Source organism: Lepus europaeus, chromosome 1 (genome assembly GCF_033115175.1).
Source record: "Lepus europaeus isolate LE1 chromosome 1, mLepTim1.pri, whole genome shotgun sequence".
In the NCBI taxonomy this organism is placed as follows: Eukaryota; Metazoa; Chordata; class Mammalia; order Lagomorpha; family Leporidae; genus Lepus; species Lepus europaeus.
The window spans coordinates 4,016,574-4,039,635 of record NC_084827.1 but is presented as its reverse complement, the minus strand read 5'-3'; the positions used below and the strand labels follow the sequence as shown (position 1 = coordinate 4,039,635).

General features: G+C 49.1%; 3 gene segments (V, D, J or C); all 3 read right to left on the bottom strand.

Annotated features, from left to right (window-relative positions):
• Nucleotides 1-534: 534 nt before the first annotated feature.
• LOC133761827 (T cell receptor beta variable 6-5-like) lies at nucleotides 535-994 on the bottom strand. The segment is given in 2 exon segments: nucleotides 535-863; nucleotides 946-994. Coding segments are annotated over 2 exon segments (378 nt in total).
• A 6,362-nt stretch (nucleotides 995-7,356) lies between these two features.
• LOC133761819 (T cell receptor beta variable 5-1-like) lies at nucleotides 7,357-7,898 on the bottom strand. The segment is given in 2 exon segments: nucleotides 7,357-7,733; nucleotides 7,850-7,898. Coding segments are annotated over 2 exon segments (426 nt in total).
• A 12,769-nt stretch (nucleotides 7,899-20,667) lies between these two features.
• On the bottom strand, nucleotides 20,668-21,203 carry LOC133761813 (T cell receptor beta variable 2-like). The segment is given in 2 exon segments: nucleotides 20,668-21,053; nucleotides 21,155-21,203. Coding segments are annotated over 2 exon segments (435 nt in total).
• Nucleotides 21,204-23,062: the final 1,859 nt, after the last annotated feature.

The following is a 23,062-nucleotide window of genomic DNA, read 5'->3' as shown; positions in this document are numbered from 1 at the left end:
GGAATGTGATATCCATCACTTAGACGTCTCTCTGATGGGAGGGAGTAAGGTCAGAGGAGGGGCTGGTGGACTTACAGGAGTAGAAAAGGATGGAGCCAGTGGGAAGAACAACCGGGTAGGGCCTGGGGAGGAGCATCCACATGGGAAGGGGGCAGCAGCAGACGTCGTCTGAGGGTTGATCCTGGGTGAGAATCCTTGAAGGAGAAGCAGTGTGGATCCAGGAAAGACTAGAATATGGATGTGGTGGAGTTGCAGATCATGTTCCATGCCAGGGAGCTCAGACTCAGCCAATGGGGAGAGGAGCAGAGGAGTCTCCATCACCACCCTTTCCAGAGAGCTCAGATCAAGAACAGGGAGCCCCGTGGAGACAGGTGAGACCAGGGCTGCGTGCAGCCTGGCCAGGTCTGCCTGCAGGTGCACCACAGCAGGCTGAGGTCTCACCCAACCCCCAGGAGTCTTTAGGTCTCCTGATTCCTCTTGCTGGGACTCTGATGATGGCGTCGCTGGGTTCAGGGGCACAGTCCCGCCCTGGGTTTATGTGCAGACAGCAGGTGGCTGTGCAGGGCTGTGGTAACTGCTGGCACAGAAGTACACAGATGTCTGCGAGGGGGCAGCCGACGGCAGTGTGAGGGGGAACTCCTCTGTGCTTGGTCTGGATGCGTTGTACCCATCAGGAATGTCTCCTTTCTCATGGGTGCCTTTGCCAACTGAGTAATAGATGAGCTTCAGCCCCAGCCCTGGGTCCTGGCGGTACCAGCACATGTACTCATAGTTCATATCCTGGGCACATCTCATGGTCAGGCTCTGTCCTGTCTTTAGGACCTGGAATTTGGGGCTCTGAGTGACACCAGCATTCGCTGGACCTGCAGAGGGGGAAGAAGCAGATGTTGCAGCCCCCGTGGAAGGGCTTGGCCTTCGGGCCTGGAAAGCCCTTCCTGGACTCACCTGCCAGCAGGAGACAAAGGACCACACAGCTCAGGGGGCCAACACTCATGGCGGGAGAGGGCAGGACAGCGGGCTCTTCTGGTCCAACTGCTGACAGAACAGCAATGCGACACTTGTGGGAGTCATTCTGAGCCTGCTCTCTCCTTGCCTGGGACCCAGAGCCTTCCTGTCTCCAGGGGCCACGCCCCCTTCCCCAGATGGCCCAAACCAGAATGCACAAGAAAACAGCTCAGAACAGGTAGAATGTATCTGAGCCAACACCAGTCTGGTAAGTTTTCTTTGACACTTTGGTGCCACAGTTTATAACTCCATGTACGTTTTATTCCTCCTATAATGTAATGCCGCTATTTCATGGGTTGTATTTAACTAAATGTTTCTGTAGTCCCCATTCATAAGGAAAACCCTTACAGCTCCTGGTACCTTTCACTGTGTCTCAAATATTCCTTCACCTATCCTTTTCTAATTTGCTTAACTGACTGCAATTCTGTTCATGTCCCCAGACTGCATGATTCTCCCGGCATGTGGTCTCCACAGCTCAGCAGAATGTTCTTCAGCATCTAAGGGATCACGTGCTCTGCTCCTTGTCAGTTCCCTGAGAGATGGGCCCCCTGCCACATGTATGTGGGCAGCTCCGTCCTCATTTCCGGTACTTGCTCCCAGGTGTGGTGCCCCAGATGCAGTCACCTCCCACGGATGTCTGCCCGAATTTGGCCAGTGGTGGCTGCCCCGTCAGTCACGCAGATGACCCAGCAACACGAAGATGTACACATGCAGGTGAGATGTGGGAGAGGTGGCAGCCTGCAGAGAGGGGAATGTCCTGTGTCTACTGAGGACATCACATTCTGTGAGGAGCGTCCCCTTGTGTAGGTTGCTGGCATTCACTCTATAATGAATAGCTAAGAGCTCGGAGATCTATCTTGTTGCACAGAGCCCACAACTAGAGGGATTCCACATTTGGTGTAACAATCTGTTGTAATCCTCAAAATCTTAATGTTTGAACCAAAGAGCTGCAAATAGTTGTGTGGCTGGTCTGGAACGGGTGCTTTGTTTCAGTCTTCCCACTCTGTACGTGACGCTTCCTTCTAAGACAAACATGGGTCTGGGGTCCGGGTCATGCAGTATTGATGGGACTTAGCACAAAGGACACAAATTATACTCAGACAGTGGGAAGCCTGATGCTACAACCACAGCCTAAGTTGTGGTCCAGGGAGCGGGAAGACCACAAGGGTGGCACGTGGGTGCCAGGCAACCCTTTGATCCAGAAGTCAGAGGAACTTGCAGCAAGGGCACTCATGCCCCAGGCAGGGCCAAGGCAGGAGGCGGGGTGTCTAGCTCAAGGCTCATCATGTTTAGTGACATCTGGAATCGAGGCTGTGAGACCCTTTCTCCCAGGCAGCACCACGCTCCACGAATCACTGTTGGCACAGTTTGCTCAACTCCCACACCCTCCATGTGTGGGCATAAAGCCAAAGCTGCATGTTGTCCAGTGGACACTCAAAATAATTTCCTTGAAAATTATATTTTTCAACATATCATTGTAAATTAATTTGAATCAATGTAAAAAAGAGAAGAATGAAAATGAGTAATCTTTTCAGTCATCTTCTGCTAGCTGGGGCGAGCATTTGGTGGTCATTCCATCAGATCATCTGTCTCCAGGTAAGATTTTCCAGTGTGAACCTGGTATCTCTAACGGCTTCAGACATCTGTTAACCACGAAACCTTCAAGGGCACCTCACTGCTGAGTATGGAGCTGTGTACTAAAGAAGGCTGTGGATAGAGGCTTGATATTTGTGCTAGGAAGATACCTGAACACAGCTATTCCATAGCAATAAAAACTGTATCTTCAGTCCTCAAAGAAGGAGACAGACATAGCAGAGAACGAGGAAACTTCCTTGCTGACGGCAATGTCCTTTATCTTAGGAAACTTTCTTGGTGATGACAATGTCCTTCATCTTAATAGGAGTGAGAGTTCTAACCCTGGTCCACCTCTGGTCATTGGATTGAAGTGAAATGAAACTCTCTGGTTAAGAGAATAGGTATGATGTTAAATGTTTTTGTCAGAATATCCAAATTAAAGAGTTGGAATAAAAGAGTAAACAGAAAAAGAACATAGAAGGAAAATACAAATTTGTGTAATACATAAAATAAGCAAATTACTTTAAATAAGCCAGAAGTATATTCTTCTTGCTTTTCTTTTCACTTTTCCTTTTTTTCCCATTTTCTACTTTATGTCCAAAGTAGAGGACACAAATATGTTATTAAATAAACAGAGGAAATTAAGGAATAACGTTCATGTGTATTTCTTTCCCTTATGCTTGTTTGTATTATGAACAGGAATTTGTGTGCAAATGTCCCCAATCCCTTTGCTGTGCAGCTAGGAACCACAGTGAGAGCGATCACACATCGCTCAAACCATGGCGACAGTGCAGAAAATCCCATCTTTATTTTTTTTTTATTACAATGAAGGATCCGTTAAGCTGCTTTTCCTTGAAATCATATGTTCCATGGATGCATCATGGAAGAAGATGTTACTGTCAAATATGACATATGACATCCGCATCACACGACTGGGGACCTGAGAAGGTAACAGATCTACAGAGTGGGGGGCAGAGATGTTGGAGGAAGAGTTCAGCCAGTTACCACATGTGGGAGGCAAGAGCTGCTTCCACAGACACACAGACAAGTAAGTCGTTCTTACCTGGCAGGACTTCTATGAGCATTAGCCCTGATCAGACATGGAGGCAGCAGTGAGATCCAGGAAGGGTTTGGCTGCTTTTTCCTGGCTAGCGGCTCCTCACCATGGCACCTTCGTGGTCATGCTCCCAACTGTGTTTGTACAGAAGGCTGGCAGCCATGCAGGGCTGTGCCACACCACCGGCACAGGGGCACACGCCGAGTCCCCAGCTCCGAGGAGCTCAGGCTGCATTCAGAGCCGTAGTCCCAGAACTGCTGTGCCACACCGCCGGCACAGAGGCACACGCCGAGTCCCCCAGTGCAAGGAGCTCAGGCTGTGTTCAGAGCCGTAGTCCCAGAACTGCTGTGCTGTAACTTCTCCTTTATCCCTCTGCTCCCCACTGTAACACCCAGAGGAGCTGGGCCCTGGCCTGGGATCTGTTGGTACCAGTGCATAGAAAGGTGTCCAGAGGTAGGGCAGCATCTCAGTGTCACTTACTGTCCTTTTGCTTTGGTCAGGTGTTCTGGGGTTTGCATGACTCCAGAATCCATTGGGTCTGTGAGACAGGAGACAGCAGCTAAGGGCAGGACCCAGGAGGAAGACAGGACCCCCTTGCTGCAGCCAGTCTCAGGAGATCTGCATTTCAGAGATGGCAAATGTGGATCAGAGGTCTCCCAGCTGTGCCCAGAGCTCACCTGCTCCCAGGGGACAAAGGACCACCTAGCAGAGCAGCCTGGAGCCCATGGCAGCATCAGGAACCCAAGGCAACTCTTAGATCAGAGGTGAGGGCCCCAGGGTGAGTGTCCTCAGGTTCTGACGCTCCTGTCGCCTGGTTAGGACACTGGCCTGTGGTGCAGAGCTCCAGTGTTGCTGTCCCTGCAGGCCACGGAGGCCCATGGCACCATAAGTCAGGACCCAGACTCTACTACTCTTTGTGTTTCCTGCCCTGCCAAGCTTCTCATCTAAAGCTGGGTGGGGTTGACCACAGGCCCCACAGGCCCACAGCGTCCTTCCTTCCTTCCCTGTGAATTCCAGCTCCGTTGCCCTTGGTTTGACACTGCTTTCCCAGCCTTTGATTCTCCAGGTTCCTCACTGTCCACTGTCCATGCAGGCACAGAAAAATTCACTCCTTCATGCAGACTGAGACCCATAGCACCCTCACCCTATGCTGGACAGCGTCCCTGTGTCCAGGACCCTCATCAAACTCACCCCAGCCCCTAGATACCAGCAGCAGACAAGTCTTACCTTCGACTCCCATATTTTGGGCCTCCCTCCTAAGCTCCCCCGGGGGTCACTGTGGCACTGTGGGTCCACAGCACCTCTGAGTGGACAGGGGTCCAGTCTCAAGGAGCCCCAGCTGTGAGGCAGCTGTTGTTTTCCATGCCGGTTCACTTGGGTTGATCCTCAAATCCACCTTTAGTCTATAAAAGCCAAACAACACCACCACCAACAAGTGAATGACTGTCGTGGTCAGAAGGAAATAAATAGGAATTATACCATTGCAATTAGCGTGCTAGTGGGAGAGGTCAGCCCCAGCAGTACAGGGCATACAGACAGCCAGTGCAGCATCTCCAGAAGATGCGCCCTGAAACTCTGCTTTCCATGGCCACGCTTCTCTCATCAGGCCACAGCTTGTCCTGCTTTGGCTTTAAATTCTTACCATATGTTAGCACAGTTTATGGAAAGTTTCTAGATTTTGTATGTTTACTTCTGAAGTAGTAAACTATTTTAATGAAGGCAAATTTTGTTGAATCTGAATTTGCTTCACTACTCCGAAGTGCCTCTGAGCGCTCCTCAGTGTCTTTGAGAAGACCCACACCCACGTGAGCGAGTCTGACCCACACCCACATGAGCGAGTGTGACCCACACCCACGTGAGCGAGTGTGACCCATACCCACGTGAGCGAGTCTGACCCACACCCACGTGAGCGAGTCTGAGAAGACCCACGCCCACGTGAGCGAGTCTGACCCACACCCACGTGAGCGAGTCTGAGAAGACCCACACCCACGTGAGCGAGTCGCCGGAAGAAAACACCCGCGCTCAGACTCACACGCACCCTCGCACTCACTCACAGGCACCTTTCCACCGACAATGGTGATGAAAGGTCTATTACTAAACACAGCCAGATTTCCTTCAGTTTCTCAAGGTCATTGCTAAAAGCAACTTTGATGATATTTCTAGCCTCATCAAGTCTCTAAAAATGTGGTAGCAAATTTCTCTTTTTTTTGTTATAGGATCATGAGACTGAATAAACAATACCATAACATCATTTCCGCTGTTGCAAAGCAACCTGGCTAATTACACTTTAGAGGCATCAAGATTCCGTGCCGCGCCGCTCATCCAGCCTGACTGTGAAGTAGTGCATATGTTGCGTCCCACACTGATGCTCTGCAGCGATTACATGTATCTATTCTATTTCAGCAGAGAGGAGTCCGGGGAAAGTGGCTAATTATATCCCTGGGCTTTGTATACATGGGCACTATCGTATTAATTTCATGAATATCAGAGAGTGTTGGCTATATCCCAGGTGGTCCCTGTGAAAGTAAGGGCAGAGGCACAGCAGGGGGTCAGGGATGCCAAGGTAGGGAAGTGGTGGCAGGTGCTTGCAGGTGAGCGCTGCCTGTGCCCTGTGTGAGGGGAAGAGGAAGATGAGCACACACGGTGAGGACAGAAACAGCTGCTTAGTGTAGCACAGGTTGGGGAGAGCTTTCCTGGGAAGAGCTGTGTGGCCACAGAAGCTGCATGGATCTGGAGCATTTTCTAAAATATATTTATTCATTTGAAAGACAGAGTTACAGAGAGAAGTAGAGACAGAGGTCTTCCACCCGCTTGTTCACTCCCCAGATTGCCACAATGGCCAGAGCTGCACCAATCTGAAGGCAGGAGCCAGGAGCTTCTTCCAGGTCTCCAGTGCAGGTACAGGGTTCCAAGGACTTTGGCCATCTTCCACTGCTTTCCCAGGCCATAGCAGAGAGCTGGCTCAGAAGAAGGGCAGCTGGGACTCGAACTAATGCCCACATGGGATGCTAGCGCTGCAGGCCAGGGCGTTAACCCATTGCACCACAGCGCTAGGCCCTGGGGCATATTTGTCAGAACAGTGTCCCAAGAAAGCAGAATCTATGCTGGGGAAACTAGAGCCCTGCCTGCTAATGACCAGGGCAACAGGGCCTTCCCTGCGTTTTAGGAAGTACCTGATTGTGTCCCGAGGAGACAAATTGAGGCCAGGGTCACTAACTCCAGGGCTCTCACTCTGGGCAGCTGGTTTTGGGACAAGCAGTGGGGTGATGCCACTTGATACAAGGTGTTGTTATCGTGTTGCTGCGTATTGAGCATTTTGGAAGGATACAGAGGACAGCCCATGTGGCACAGAACTTGATTTTTAACCTTTTGGCATCTTTATCTTTGGTCCTTTTTGAATTTAGGCTCTGTCTTTGACTCCCTCCAATTTCAATGCTGTGATTTTAGAATCTACTCCACGCACTTGTCAAGTAAGCTTGACCTAACACGAACTTTCCTGGCCTACAAAAGAGTTTCAGCTCCGAAGTTGCAAATTCTTCCTCATCCTCTGTGGCGCACAGCGTTAGTGAAAGAAGGGTGTTTTGGAGAAATTCGGAGGCAGCCCCTGCTCTGACCAGAGGCTGTTGGTCTGGTGGCCCTGCCCTTGAGTGCCAGCAAAGCTCCGGGTGTCACTTTTCACAACACAGAAACCAGTTTTCTTGCCCCTGCGGTGGCTTGTCTCACTTCTGTGACAGCTCTGAGGCTGCTCCACACTGGGAGAGGAGGTTTGTGCACAGAGCACTGGGGACTCCGCGGGGCTGTGCCAAGCTGCTGGCACAGAGGTACACAGCCGAGTCCTGCAGCTCCAAGGCGCTCACGTTCATTTCAGAGCGCCTGTCAGAAAACTGGTGAGCCGAGAACCTGCCCGAGACATTTCCTTTTGAGGTCTGTGACCCTTGGTAATAATCAAAGAGGAACTGGAGGCCCTGGCCCAGGACCTGTTGGTACCACAACACACGGTTGTGTCCAGAGTGAGGGGTACATCTCAGCGACACTTGCTGCCCTCTTGTTTGGATCAGGTGTCTTGGCGTCTGTGTGACTCCTGCCTCCACGGGGCCTGTGGGAAAAGCAGATGGAGATGAGCACTGGAGAGAATTTTGGGGTGCATCTCTTACGGAAGTAGAGGAATCAGCAAGCTCAGAGTGGGGCCCCCTCCTTGTCCCCAGGGCTCACCTGCTCCCAGGAAGCAAAGCATCACCCAGGGGAGGAGACTGGAGCCCATGTCACCGCAGAGGATGGCAGGGCTGTTTTCTGTGCTCTGGGTTAATCTTCTTAGCTAAGAGCAGAGCTCTTGGTCTGTGTTTTCCTGATTGGAGGATTACCCTGCGATATCACTGCCCTGTGTCAAACCCTTACAAGTCTGCAGTCCATTGTTCCCCTGTTCTGTAGACCAGAACCCACTGGGCCTGTGGAACAAGGAGAGAGAAGTTGGAGGAAGAATGCAGGAGAAAGCCCAGTAGTTCCTTTGGCCACGACATGTCCCCAGAGATGTCCCACCTTACCAAGGACCCACTTGCTCCCAGTAGACAAATGGCCACACAGCAGAGGAACCTGGAGCCCGTGGGACCGTGAGGCTGAGCGTTCTGTTCCTCTGAGGGCTGGTGTTCTGGGCATCTATTCTCTGATTGGATGTTGGGCTGTGATGTCATGGTCTGCAGGTTCCTGTGTACCTTGCCTCCTTGTCACATCGCTGGCTCTCCTCATCGAGGACCTCTGTTTTGTCCTGCAAGGCCTCTCACATATCCAGGACTGGGCTGGCCCTCCGTAGGCTGGGCTGGGCTGAGGCCACAGGTGCACCCTCATGGATTCTTTGTTTCTGTTTAGAGACAGTTGCTCCTGTGTCTCTGCTCAGGGGATGCAGACTCCCCAACCCCAGCCCTCACCTTTCATTCCTCCTTCCAACCTCAGAAAGACTCCCTAAGTGCGGTGTAGCTGAAGTTCATGGCTCCCACTGGGGCGGCATACCTTCAAATCCGTGTACGTGTCATCAGAGCTGCTCTTAAACTCTCCTTGTCTCAGAGGTCGGCTCGGTGGCCTGCTCCCCTGAGAACTGTGGCGCTCCACGGGACCACAGTGCCCCCGTGTGGTCCGCTGGCGTGTGACATGGGGTTTTCCTTTTTGTGGGCGGTATGTTTGAGTCCTACCCCACCACCACCCCTGCTCCCTTTATTATAAGCTCAAGCGCCAAGGTGATGATGTTTGGAGAGACGACTTTTATGGAAGTAATTGAAGCTAATACAAAGGTGAGGTCCTGGTCCTATAAGATTGATGTCCCTGATAAGAAGGTACAGGAGGGGTGGGCATTTGCCCTTAAGAGACCACTTGAGATGCCTGCTTCCCACATCAGAGGTCCTGGTTTGAGTCCTGCCTCTGCTCCAGATTCCAACTTTGTGTTTCTGTACATCCCGGGAGGCAGCAGGTGATGGCTCGAGTGGGTGGGTTCTTGCCATGAACATAGGACACCTGTAGTTTTCAGCTCCTGGCTTTGACTGCCCTTCCCTGGCTACTGCAGGTATTTGGGAAGTTAGCCAGCAGATGGGAGCATTCTCTCCCTGTCCATCTCAAAAAATTTAAAAGGGAGAAAGAGAGAGGAAAGGTCTTGCTTGCTGTCTCCTGACCATGAGAGGGCACAGCAAGAAGGTGGCTATGACCAAGCCAGGAAGAGAGCCCTCACCAGCCCCAGACATGCTTTCACCCCAGTCTCAGACTCCCAGCTCCGAAGCCGTGGCAAAGCAAGTTTGTTGTTGTTGTTGTTTGCTTTTTTACTTGAAAGCCTGAGTATCTGACCCTGTACTTAGTAAGCTAGGAAGGAGGAGTCAGTGTGAATTTTCAGAAGACTGAAAAACAAGCAGCAGCTCTTGAGAAAAAGATAATCCATCACGGACTCAGCTTCTGAAACTGACCTTTCATTTGGTGGTTCTGAATTAGCTTGTCTCAATTCCAAATTTCACGTATTTACCATTTTGGTAAGATTTTAAATTTTCAATATTGCATCCTATAACACAATTGCAGCTATTCTAGTAAGCTGTTCTTGTCTTTCTAGGAAAGTCCAAAAGCAAGCAATGCCCTTAGCTATCGCCGAGAGGAGTCTCAACTGCTTCAGACACGGGCTGGCACCAGTCCATGGGGCAATGAGCTATGATCAGTGACGAGCGCCTCCTATCAGATGCCACTTGAGAGAATGTCTGCAGATACAAAGGGACGGATTCCCTCAAGTCCACAGGGAAATGCTCTGTGACTAACTAACCTTTGTTAATTGTGTGCATTAATGACTCATTTTAACCTGTCGGAACAGCAGCTGATGTGTCTGTTACAGTTTCTGACATGGATAAAGGGACGTTTCTATGTAAGCGTCCTATGGTATAAAAATGTAGGAGAAGGGCATTTAGAGGTTCAGATGCTTGCATCCCACAGTGGAGTGCCTGGGTTTGATTTCCGGCTCCAGCTGCTCATTGTAGGTCATGACAATATGAACCTGAGGAGGCAGGGGTGATGGATCAAGCGATGAGGTTCCTGTAACGCCTGTGGGAGACCTGCATTGTGTTCCTGCTCTGGGCTCCAGTTCTAACTCAGCCCCAGCTGTTGGGGGCACTTGGGAAAGGAACCAGTGAGTGGGCTTGCTCGCTCTCTCTCTCTCGCTCTCTCTCTTCCTCTCAAATACATTTTGAAAATTTTTTAAAACAGAAGCATAAAAATATAAAATTAAATTCCACTGAAGAAAAGCATATTTCTCTGAAAAAGAATTACCAGCAATTTTTGAATTCAGTCAGATAAAATTGCTAGGTTACTAGTCAATCTTTAACTGTGAAAAGAAACAAAATAGGACATCTAACATAGTTTCAGAGATGATAAATAGTCACTATATTTCAGATAAGAAGAAACATGGATAAAAATCATAAAGGTGTTTGAAATATAGGAGTATGGGCTTTCTTTCTTCCTTTCTTTCTTTCTTCCTCCCTTCCTCCCTTCCTTCCTCCCTTCCTTCCTCCCTTCCTTTCTTCCTTTCTTGTACTGCTTTTTAAAGACATCCTTATTTATTTGAAAGAGCTACAGAGAGAGAGAGAGAGACAGAAACAGAGACAAAGACAAAGCGATCATTCATCTTCTGGTACACTCTCCCAGATGGCTGCAATGGCCAACGTGGCCCAGGCCAAATCCAGGAGCTTCATCCACACCTCCAACGCATGTGGCAGGGACCCAAACACGACCCATCTTCTGCTGCTTTCCCCAGGCCATTAGCAGGGAGCTGGATAGGAAGTAGAGCGACCGGGTCAAGAACTGGCGACCAGTGAGACACTGGCCTCTTAGGCAGGCTGGAAATAATTTGAGTTCTGCTCTTGTCTGACTCTCTCCTTGCAATGGAAAATCTTATCTGCATTTTAGTTGCAGGAATCAGTAGCAGAAACCTGATGCCATTAAGGGATAGCAAGGACTCCAACAGACAGATACTTGCTATGATCTGAATGTTTGCCTCCCACCCCCAGCAAATTCATATGTTGAAACCTAGTCAACAATGTGTTGGTATCAGCGGGTGGAACATTTTGAAGGTGACTAGATCGTGGGGACAGAAGTCTCAAGATTGGGATCAGCTTCCTTGAAAGGGACCCCCAAAGAAGGAGTTAGCCCTTCTACCGTGCGATGGCACCGTGAGAAGACACATCTATGAATCAGAGAGGGGCCCTCCTCAGACAGGGGAACCCATTGGTGCCTTAACTGTGGACACCCCAGCTTCCAGTCTGACTGAGAGGAAAAAGCGCCTGTGGTTGATAAGCCGCCCACTTCATGGTACTTAGTTATCACAGCCTGAGCAGACTGGAGCAATAACCAACTGGCTAATATAGATCCCCAGAAAGCAAGTTCTTGAACTAGACGAACCAAGAATTTTAAATAAGCAAGCTCAGTATACTCCGTGAAGATAGGCATTGTCATTCAGAATGTAGACGTTTTCTAACACATAGGAATAACAGGGTCAGCCACATTGGTGATTCTGACAGTAGCCTACCTAACACATTTGACATTAACATTTCCAAGAGTTTCATTTTGGGGGAAGTTCCTGGTATCTGATTCTTGAGGAAAATCCAATACTTGGGGTAAACACTGAACTTTTGTTCTATTAGGAACTGATGTAAATTATTAATTTCCTATCATCAGATTTCTTTTTTAACCTATTTTTAAATGAACAAGATTTTATGCAATCGGTTTGTAATTCAGGTAAGACCCGTGATGCTCTCTCTTCTTTAAGATACAGGTGAAATTTTGAGGAGCATATGAATTCCCAAAAGTATGGAAATTCAAAGTTGTTCTCAAGATTTCTGATTATCTCTACGATGTTCATGTTCTCCTGGTCTCCACTAAGCCCCATCACATTACCTTGTCTTACCATGTCACATTCCTGGGCTTCCTCAGCAACACTGTGCACATCAGGCCTGGGGAGTTGAGCAGGATTAATGAAGATCTTAGGACACTGCCACTGGGCACAGCTTTCCACCATTTCACTCCATCCTTGCCCATTACAGACCCTTCCAAGACGCCCGGGAATCTCAAGTTACTCCACTTGTGTTCTGTAATACAAGGGCCTCAGGTTTACCTCCCACATCCAACACTCACAGTAAATATCCTCATCAACAGTGTTTTTTCTTCCTAAGAAATAGGGTGCCAGCTACTAAAACACCAAAGTATAGGTTTCTGCACTCAAAATTACAGTTAAACAGTTTCTCATCTTTTTACAAGGCAAATCTTTTCTAAATAATGATTTGAACTGTCCTTTAATTTCATGATTAAAATGCACACAATACAATTTACCGTTTCAGCTGTAAGTATAAAGTTTGGTGACATGAGCTATATTCACATTGCCGTGCAGTCATCAGCACCTCTCTCCAGACCTTCTGCATCTTCCCAGGCTGACTCTCTGTTTGCCCATCCTCTCCCTCACTACCCAATTTTCCTCACTTTTGAGGAACATCCCATTCCTGATTGGAGCTGTGCCAATTCCAACATTCACTCAAAAGCTGGCAATCAGCCTGCCTGACGTTGACCTCTCTCCTCTAACCCACGGCCCTTTCTACCCTTCCTGCAACATCTCACGTCTCCGTGGAACCACAAAGCCTCCTTTTTGCCAAGTAACTTGGTAAGTGTTTCCCGTGTAGTTGAATCAGGAACACTTCCTGTAATTCCTGGATGTCCTACGCTTGCCACGTCGACAGCCCTCCATGCTTTTTGCGTGGTCTTTCCCAGCTGACCATAACACCGTGCTCCATGCCTTTCAGCCAGAATGTTGAGGACTTGTCCTCTTCTCCAGCACAAACTCAGCAGCTCTGCTCAAACTGAGCTGTATCCTCCTCACAAACATCCCGTTAGAGGAAAAAATGAAGCATGAATACAAAGAGCATTTTGTCAAAGCTGGCATAAAAGTGCTGACACGGCAGACTGGGAAGATTCCGCTATCTCAAATTCTACAGAGCTAGAAATTCACAGAGAAAATGATCAACGTGCTCTCAGATGACACGACCTTATTTGCAGCGAGGGACTGGCCCGGGTTACAGTTAGGTAGAATCAAATAAGGAAAAAAGAAACAGAAGAAAGTGGTAGGAGTTATCTCAGTAAACTGTACTGTTAGAGGTAAATGAGTGGAAGACATGGGGAAGACAGGAGTCTGAGAAATGTGGTCACTCCCGGCGTCAGGAAAGGCTTCTCAGAGAAAGATATGGGGTACGGATAGTCAAGAAATACTGCACATCAACAGAGAGGCTGAGTGACGACCGGGCACAGAGTGTCTCCGATGACTTGGTGAAGCCTGTGGAGTAACAACAGACACAAGGACACAAATCGGACACGGTTTTAGCCAGTTAGATCTTGCATCGAAGTGTGTTCTGGAATATTGCTCTGACTATAATCTGTGGTTTCAGCCCAAATGGACCTATTTGCGCTTCTGTGGCTTTGTACATAATATTCCCTCATGACCAAAACTACGATTCCAGAGGCCACATTTCTCCCTCTGGTTCAGATCAGGTGTTGTTGACTGGAAGACTTGGTCCACCATTTAAAATGGAAGTGAATTCTCCCTTCACAGAGGTCCTAAAGCCTTTACCTTGTACTACTGCCAAGAAGTGATTAAATTTCCCTCGTTGTCAACAATTGCTTTTTCCTCAAAGCCCCCAAATTTTGTGATGGTGCTGTCAGACAAGTGACGAGTATAGATGGCACCGGCAATGTGCAATGTAGATACAAAATAAGGCTTGTGTAAGGAAACCTGCAGCTGCAGACAGACAGCATTGGAATGCATTCAGATACCCACCCACACCTTAGCCCACACAGAATGTGCTTGAGCAGGCATAGCTCCACGCCTCATGGAACTGTCCGCAAAGAGGAGGGCCTGTCACCACCTGCCCCACGTATCTGTAGAGGGGTTGGATGTCGAGTGTTTAACATCTACTTGCAGTGGAATATGTGCAGGGAATAGCTAACAGCTTCTCAGCTGGATACATGGATCTGTCTGGAAATTTGGAGCCTGTGTTACTGGTGTCAGCTGAAGGTCTTGATATTCTTTCTGTAAAAGACCCCAATCTGACTGAGCTAACCACCTGCTAAGGAGGAAGATCGAGAACAAAATAAAAGGAGAAGAAAGGCTACTCTCATTCTCCTATGGGGCTATCTCCAGTTATCACTACAAAATGAGGGAAAGTTTCATAATACATATGTCTGACTGGAAGACTGACTCAAGAATGTATAACGAATTCACGGAGGTCATTATAATTTAAAAACTGGGCAAAAAGTTCATAGGAATATCAGTAAAGCATATACACTAGTGGACAGTAAGCACATACAGTGTATGCAACACCATTAGACATTAGGGAAATGCACACTGAAACTCCAATGGCAGATTAGTTTCATGCTGATAAATGTGACAGCAGGTGAAATAAATTCCTTGAAAAGCACAACTACTAAAATAGAAAATAGAAATATATATAGAAACTTGAACTATATATTTGTATATACAATTATGCACATAACATTGAGTTATTGTTTAAATTTTTTCACAAAGCAAACTCTAGGCCCAAATAACTTCACTAGTGAAGTGCACCAAAATTGAAGAAGAAATATCTATAAGTTCTCCAAAAGATAGAAAGAACTGAATATTTCTCATTTTCTTTTTTTTTTTTTAATTTGACAGAGTTATAGACAGAGAGAGAACAGAGAGAAAGGTCTTCCTTCTGTTGGTTCACCCCCAAAATGGCCGCTATGGCCAGCGCTGTGCCGATCCAAAGCCAGGAGCCAGGTGCTTCTTCCTGGTCTCCCACGCGGGTGCAGGGCCCAAGCACTTGGGCCATCCTCCACTGCCTTCCCAGGCCACAGCAGAGAGCTGGACTGGAAGAGGAGCAACTGGGACTAGAACCCGGTGCCCATATGGGATGCCGGTGCCACAGGCAGAGGATTAACCAAGTGAGCCACCACGCTGGCCCTCTCATTTTCTTTCTATGAAGTCAGCATTTTCGAAAATCAAAAATATTATAGTAAAAGAAAGCTACAGACCAATATGCCTTATGAACATAAATGCAAAAATCCTGAACACAACAGAAGTGAATCAAATTCACAATATAGAACTTGTTCCTAATGTGGGAGTTTTATATTTGAAAATCAGTTGCTACAATTCACCATGTTGACAGTCTAAAAAACAAAATTGCTATAAAGCACCTTAATAAAGAAAATACTTGACCAGACTCAACATTCTGGTAAAAACACTTAGCCATTCAAGAATGAGAGGAAATACTTTCAGTTTGATAAAAAGCAGCTGTGAAATACCCCTACCATCATACCTAATAGTGGATGGAGTTCTTGTCCCCTAAGCCTGAGCAGAGTTGAAGGGTATCTGTAAACATCACTTCTATCCCACATCAGCCTGAGGATCCTAGCCAGCCAGATAAGGCAGGACAAGAACAAATGGCAAGTAGATGTCAAACGTAGATGTTAACAATCCTTATTCACAGATATTATCAGAGTACATGTGGAAAATCCAAAGAAATGTAAAAAAAAAAAAAAAAAACAGCTAGAAATAACATGCGTCTAGCCGAGTTTTAGGTTGGAAATTAAATACATAAAAAATTAAACTGCTTTTTTTGTGTAAGAGAAGTAACAATGAGCACTGGAAATGAAGGGCGTATCATAAGCAGTATCATTACAAATATAAATTAACGAGACAGGTGTTTGACACAGCAGTTAAGACTCTGGGTGGGGGGCCGGCGCCGTGGCTCAGTAGGTTAATCCTCCGCCTGTGGCACTGGCATCCAATATGGGCGCTGGTTCTAGTCCCGGCTGCTCCTCTTCCAGTCCAGCTCTCTGCTATGGCCTGGGAGCAGTAGAAGATGGCCCAAGTCCTTGGGCTCCTGCACCCACATGGGAGACCCAGAAGAAGCTCCTGGCTCCTGGATTTGATTGGCGTAGCTCCGGCCATTTGGGGAGTGAACCATTGGATGGAAGACCTTTTTCTCTGTCTCTCCCTCTCACTGTTTGTAACTCTACCTCTCAAATGAATAATTAAAAAAAAAAAAAAAAGACTCTGTGTGGGAGGTCTGCACTCCATATTAGACTGACTGAGTTTGAGTCCTGGCTCCGGTTCCCAATCTTGGCTTCGTGCTGAAGGTCACTCTGGGAGGGAGCACTGACGGCTCTAGTACTTGGGTGCCTGCTACACACATGAGAAACATGGATGTGGTTCCCTGCTCCTGGTTTTGACCAGGCTGAGCCTCTGTTGTGGACATCTGGACATCTGGGGAGTGATCTAACAGATACAATCTCTCTCTCTCTCTCTCTCTCTCTCTCTGTCCCTCTATTTCTTCCTGTCTCTTAAATACATAAATAACAAAACATAAATGGTACGTTCACCACTCAGGGATAAATTGGACGAAATATATGCAGAGGTGACCTGGGGACGCAGGTGGAAGAAGATGGAACAAGGAGGCAGCGTGCAATGGCTCACATCTTGGCTGGGGTGTTGGTGCTGGAGTGTTCTCATTTGTCAAAATGCTATGACTGAATCATTAATATGACACCACACTGTGTTAATTAGAAAAATCCATCACACTGACTAAAGTTAGCAACTATTAATATTTTTGTATGCACGCTTTCCATTGGCACTTTCTGAAATGATTTATGAAAATATAATGCATATTATCAGATATTCACAGAGCTCACCACACCGTTACAAAAGAAGGTCACATCTTCATGGAAATCCAAACAGTGCTGAAACCAGGCCTCCACCTACAGATCCCTAGGAGGACCTGCCTTACAGAGTTCAATCTCCTGATACTACACAGAGCTGCTTGCTGCTTCCAAGTCCCCTATCCCTATAGACTTAACTCAGCAAGGGTTGACCCTCTGCTGGCCAGGATCACTCCAGGGACTTGCCTTCTTCCCAGCTGCCTAGAAAGCAGGCTTTGTTTACAGCGGTGAGGGTCAGAGGTGGGGGGATGGGCTGTTTGTCACAGTGTCCTGTCCCCGGAGCCTGGGCTCTACCTCCCTGGCCTTGGATTCCTCAAGGAAGGACTGTGCTCCAGCATCAGGGCTGATCTGTGGGGGCAACCCCTCAGCAAACCCCCCTGGGCCACCATTGCTGCAACTCTCAACAGCCCTTTCTTTCAGCCTCACAGCCCTTGTCCCCAGATCCACCTGCTGCAGGCTCTAAACTACCCACGTACCTCCTACTAGCGTGAGGGCAAATACAAATTAAAGATAAAAACTTCATTCTCTCCCTCCTCTTCTTCCTTCCAACCTTTACTTTCTTTCACTCTTTGAAATGTATGCAAATCCCTTTAAAGGCTAAATAATCCTCCACTTGTCAGTTGTAAGATCCAAGCCTGTCTTTATCAGAGCTATTTCTTTGGAAAGATATCATCAAGGAAAATAGTGCCTCTATTCCTAGTTTCTGTGGGCGGGACCCTAACTTAGAAGCCTAATTTAACTTAGGCAGGAGCCTTTCTTAGGATTTTAACTTAACTTAGAGCACAGGTTTCTTTTATAATGATGGGAGAAGTTTATTTTCACTGGTTAGCTAACACAGATGAGCTTGACAATTACCAAGTAAATCAGGCGTGGACTATGTGAAGAGTGCTGCTGTGGGGCCCCTGTGCTGAGATCTGGTCCCTGCACATCCTGAGAACTTGTGAACAGAGCACTGTGTCTGCTGGTCTGTAGGAAAGGCTGAGGTGTTCTTTGGTTGGTTGGTTGGATTTTATTTGACAGGCAGAGTTAGTGTGAGAGAGAGACAGAGAGAAAGGTCCTCCCTCTGTTGGTTCACCCCCCAAATGGCCACTACGGCCGGTGCGCTGCACCAATCCCAAGCACTTGGGCCATCCTCCACTGCCTTCCCGGGCCACAGCAGAGAGCTGGACTGGAAGAGGAGCAACTGGGACTAGAACCTGGCGCCCCTATGGGATGCCGGTGCCACAGGCTAAGGATTAACCAACGGCCACAGCGCTGGCCCCAAGGCTGAGGTTTTGTTCTGTCTTTGTAACCTCTTAGTGGATTGCCTGTGATGCCCATCACAATCTGGTTCAATGATTATTCAATAATTAAACTGTTCTCTTTCCCCTCTACTTTTGTGGAGGTTTTCTGCGTTGGGAGGAGATTGGCAAGAAGCTGAAGAATTGAAAACAAATAAAGCTCTGTGACCCCCTCCTTTTACGGCCTTCCACCCCAGAACACATGAACATCTTTTAGAACGAGGCTTGTGTAACATCCACATGTCCCGCTTAGCTTCCAGCTCCCCTGAAGTGGAATGTGTGAGTCCATGGAGCAAGGGTACCTCTGCAGGAAGTGCTACTGCATCATTGAAAAGCTACAGCCAGAACACCTACCAACTGTAGGACATTCGCCGTGCCCTGGACAATTTACATGACGCTGCCATCTCTATGCCGCAATGATGTAATTGGGAATCGACTTAGCCAGAATGCAAGGCCGATGTGAGGCGAAGGCACCGTGGTGAGAGGGAATGGGATTCGTCAATAAAGGAGATGCGATGCTATTAGAGCCCCAAAGAAAGATCAGACTGTGGGATATGAGGAGGAGCTGAGAGGAGACCTGCTGATCCTGAGACAAAAAGAGCTTTCTTCCCGCATGGAGGAAAATTGAGGACTGTGGTTTTTTAAAAGGCTGAGCCGGGAAAGCCTTGATGAAGGTGGTCTGGTGAGACAGGGGCTCGTCTGCCAGCCCTCAGTCCTGGGGTCACCGTGCCTGTGAGACAGGGGCTCGTCTGCCAGCCCTCAGTCCTGGGGTCACTGTGCCTGTGAGATGAGGGCTCCTTGGCCAGCCCTCAGTCCTGGGGTCACTGTGCCTGTGAGATGGGGGCTCCTCGGCCGGCCCTCGGTCCTGGGGTCACCATGCCTGTGAGATGGGGGCTCCTCGGCCAGTCCTCGGCACGGGGTCACTGTGCCTGTGAGACGGGGGCTCCTCGGCCGGCCCTTGGCACAGGGTCACCGTGCCTGTGTTTGCACACCTGGGGTGAAGCCTCGTATTGCTTGAGGCACGGCTACCTCACCCATGTGGCTGTCGTTTCTGTGCAGCCAGGAGCTGCGTGTGGCTGCTCGGCCAAATTAACAACACAAGGGTACAAGGAGGTTGGTGCCAGCAGGCCCCTTTTAGGAGAGCAGACAGGAGCTGCAGCCAGAGCTCTAGGTACAGTGCAGCCTGAGATGAGAGGCTTAGAGCTGAGGCCTCCACGTCCAAGACGGGAGAATCCCATCTGCACTCCAGAGCCCCAGGCAGTAAGGGCCTAGAGCCCCTGTATGAAGAGCCAGGCGCCTGGGGTCAGAGGCAGGCTCGGGGCAGGGGTGAAGCCTCCTCCTGCCGCGGGCTGTGAGGTGAAGTGCGGGGGAAGGGACACAGGGAGGGTGAACAGACACCATTTTTGTCTGTAGTCCAAGGCCTCCCCTTCACTCCTGAGCCTCCTCATCACTTTGCATGGTTAAGTTGTATGGTCACCCTCAAAATATGGCAGTGTCCATCTCCTTTTGTTTGCACATTCTGTGTAGTGTTTCTGTGTGGTGACCCCACAGCCACTTCTGGAGTATCAGTGATTTGGCAGTGTGAAGGTGAGTTTCCCAGGTGGGTCTGGCCATCCCCAGTGTAGTCAAGACCAGTTTTGTTTCTGGGACTCAGGGGGCTCCTTTAATGCAATAACCCATACTTTCCATATGCTGATATGGAGGACTCTTAGTCTATAGAACAAACAAATGAATAAGTTAGAGAATAAATAAATAGGTATATAATCCATAGTCTATACTCAACTAGGCCACGACATTGTGCTCCTTTATTTTTCCAATTGACTAATTAAGATCTATCTGCTTTATTAATTGGAGATCAGTAAACCCCTTCATGAAGCACTTCCTGTAGCATGCTCCCTGCCAACTCCTCCAAACCCTTGGGTGGCAGTTTCTGAGAAGTCAGTTCTGTTCCCGCACACCCTGCTGAGAGTGAGAACTCACACCTGTGCACTTCTGGTTGCCCTGGGACCTGGGTGGACGTCTGCTCTTGCCCAGCTCACATCCTCTTGCTGACCTGGATCGCAGCTGACCTAAGAATGAGCTCATTCGCATGAGAAGCCGTTGTCCCCCAAACAGCTCCCTGTCCTGGCTGCAGGGTCCTCAGGGGCTTCTGCCCTGCTGTCCCCTGGAACACTGCTTAGGTTCTGGTGTTCAGATCCTGCACCTTATGGAAACCCCACATTTCCTATGGAGTAAGCTTGTCACCCACCACTGAAAGATGGAAGGCAGGTTTTGCTAAAGGAGAAACAAAACCAGAAAACAAAAGAGGATGCCGAGGTTCTTGACGACAGTTGCCCCATCCTCGGGTCAACAGCCACATTCAGCTGTGTCGGTGGACACTTCCTGAAGAACAAGGCCCCAGACGTCTCTGTTTCTATTGACCATTTTGCCCGTTGGGGTTAGTGGTTGCCTTCCGGGGGAAGCATCTGCAGCCCCAACCACAATCCTCTCCCACCCTTAGTGTGAGAGGGGCTGTGAGAGCCTGCAGACCCAGGAGGAGCTGTGGAGTTCGTGCACGGGCAGGAAGTGACTCTGTAGTGCTGTGGCCAAGCTGCTGGCACACAGATACGTGGCAGAGTCCCCCAGCTGCACGGGCTGGATCGTCAGTGTGGCGCGTGTGTCCTCGTGTACGGCAGCTGAGAACCGTTCCTGGAAGAAGTCTGCCTTCTCAGAAGGAGCCTTGTTGTAGAAAGAAATTAGAAACTCCATTCCTTTTTCTGGGGTCTGTCGGTACCAATAGAGGGAAAGATGGCCAGAAACAGGGTCACATTTCAGAACTGTGCTCTGTCCCACCTCTGTGACATCGTGGGTTGGTGTTTGGCTGACTCCAGGTTCCGTGTGTCCTGTGGGGGAAACAGAGGCCAGAAGGGGAGTGAGCAGAAAGTTGAGAATTGCACTCAGATAAACACAAGATGGGAACGTCCCACGCACACCCAGGATTCACCTGCTCCCAGGAGACCCAGGATCATCCAGCAGAAGAGGCGGCCGACCATGGCAGAGTGGGGCAGGGCTGAGCCCTTCGTCTGCTGGGACTCTGGAGCTGAGCAGTGAGGGAGGAAATCTTGTTACACCACAGAATCGGCTGCACCCACACAATCAGCAGCGCCCCCACAGGATGGACGGCTAGAGTCATCACGGACAGACACACCCAAGACCCCAGCATGGCCTTGGTGTGCACGACCTGCCGTCCCTGTGTTCAACAACATGGCCAAGAGTTGCCGTTGGGAAGCCTGGACTGCCAGACAGCAAGGCCAAGGGTAAGACCACAAGAGGTTAGCCAGGATCCACTCTGCACTCCACAGCTAGTAGAGAGCCACACTCCAGACTATCAGTCTCTGAACCAGTGATTCAAACTGTTGGAGATGAAGAGACCAAAAAGGGGGAAATAACTCTGCAAGTATCAGTGTAGAGGGACAACCTAGGGAGGGGCTGAGCGCTAAGACTCACCAGGACAAGTCAGGATAAGGGACAGAGCGGGAGTGAGAGAGGAATCTTCCATTCCGCATCCTGGACCGATGAGAGCAGACAGGCAAGTTTGTGTCTGTGAAGGTGTGGAGCTGTGATCAGGGCTAGGGCTCAGGGTCTAGAGTGGAGAGGGAAAGAGAGAAAGTAGAGAAGGAGCAAAACGGAATGTAGAATAATGGAACTGGTGAAGATGGAGCAACACACATTTTCAAACCATTTCTCAAAGGCTGGGTCTCCTACTATCTTTGGCAGCTGGCTCCTGCCCTCCTGGGGCCTTTTCTTGGAAATCTGTTCCGGGGTCCAGAGCTCAGGGCTGCCTGACCCTGGGTGGCATCAGCACCCCTGTTCCTGGGAAGAGGCTCAGAAACAGCAGGAGTTGAAGTGTCCTGGGCTGTGCCCTGCCATCTGTGACAGTGCACAGTGTGATGCCCTGGCACAGGCATCTGTCTAGAGGATTCCTGTGAACTCTTAGACCAATGATCCAATTCACAGCAAGCTCATCTTCTTTTATGCCAGGAAAAGGCATCTACAACATCTTGAAACCAAAGTGTTTTTCTTCTAAGCAGTCGACAGAGCAGTTACGTTCCAGTCAAACAAAACTGACTATCCAAGTAGGGCTGCAGGCTGTTAGAGTTGCCACACTGGTTTGCAACTTCTGCTTAGAGTCCTACAGGAAATAGTCATCCAAACCCTCTGTTGCCCTCAAAGCTTCCTGGATTCTTGAGGTTTGTGCACAGGCAGGCAGTGACTCTGTAGGGCTGTGTCTTGGCTGCTGGCACAGAGATACACTGCTGAGTCTCCCGGCTGCAGGTTGGCCAGGTGAAGAAGTAAGACAGAATTCTCAGGGGACTCAGGTGAGAAGTGGCTCGGCACAGAATTGTTCTCTACGAGCTCTTTGTAGTTGAAGATAAACATGAGCTCTGGGGGCTTCGGAGCATTCTGTTTGTACCAATACATAGCATTATGTCCCAGATGCTGTTCACATTTTAAGGACTTCTTGTTTGCCGTTCCCATGACCAGGTGTCTTGGCATCTGGGTAATCTTAGTGTCCACGGAGACTATGGGGGAAAGAGACAAAACAGAGCTCAAAAGGAAGATCAGTTACTGCAGCCAAATGAAAAAGCATGGACATCCGACGTGGACCCAGGACTCACCTGTGCCCAGGAGCCCGAGGACCACATAGCAGAGCAGGCTGCAGCCCATGGCAGGGTCAGGTCTACGCTGAGTGTCGCCTAACTGGGACACCCTGGACAAGGGGCTGGGCTCTGTCTCCTCGGCTCTGGTTGGTGGCTGTGCTGGTGATGTCACTATTTCTAACTATTTCCCCAGCCCCAGGGGATTTTCTTCCTCCTCTACACCTGCTGTAGATTCTGATAGAAGCTGGATT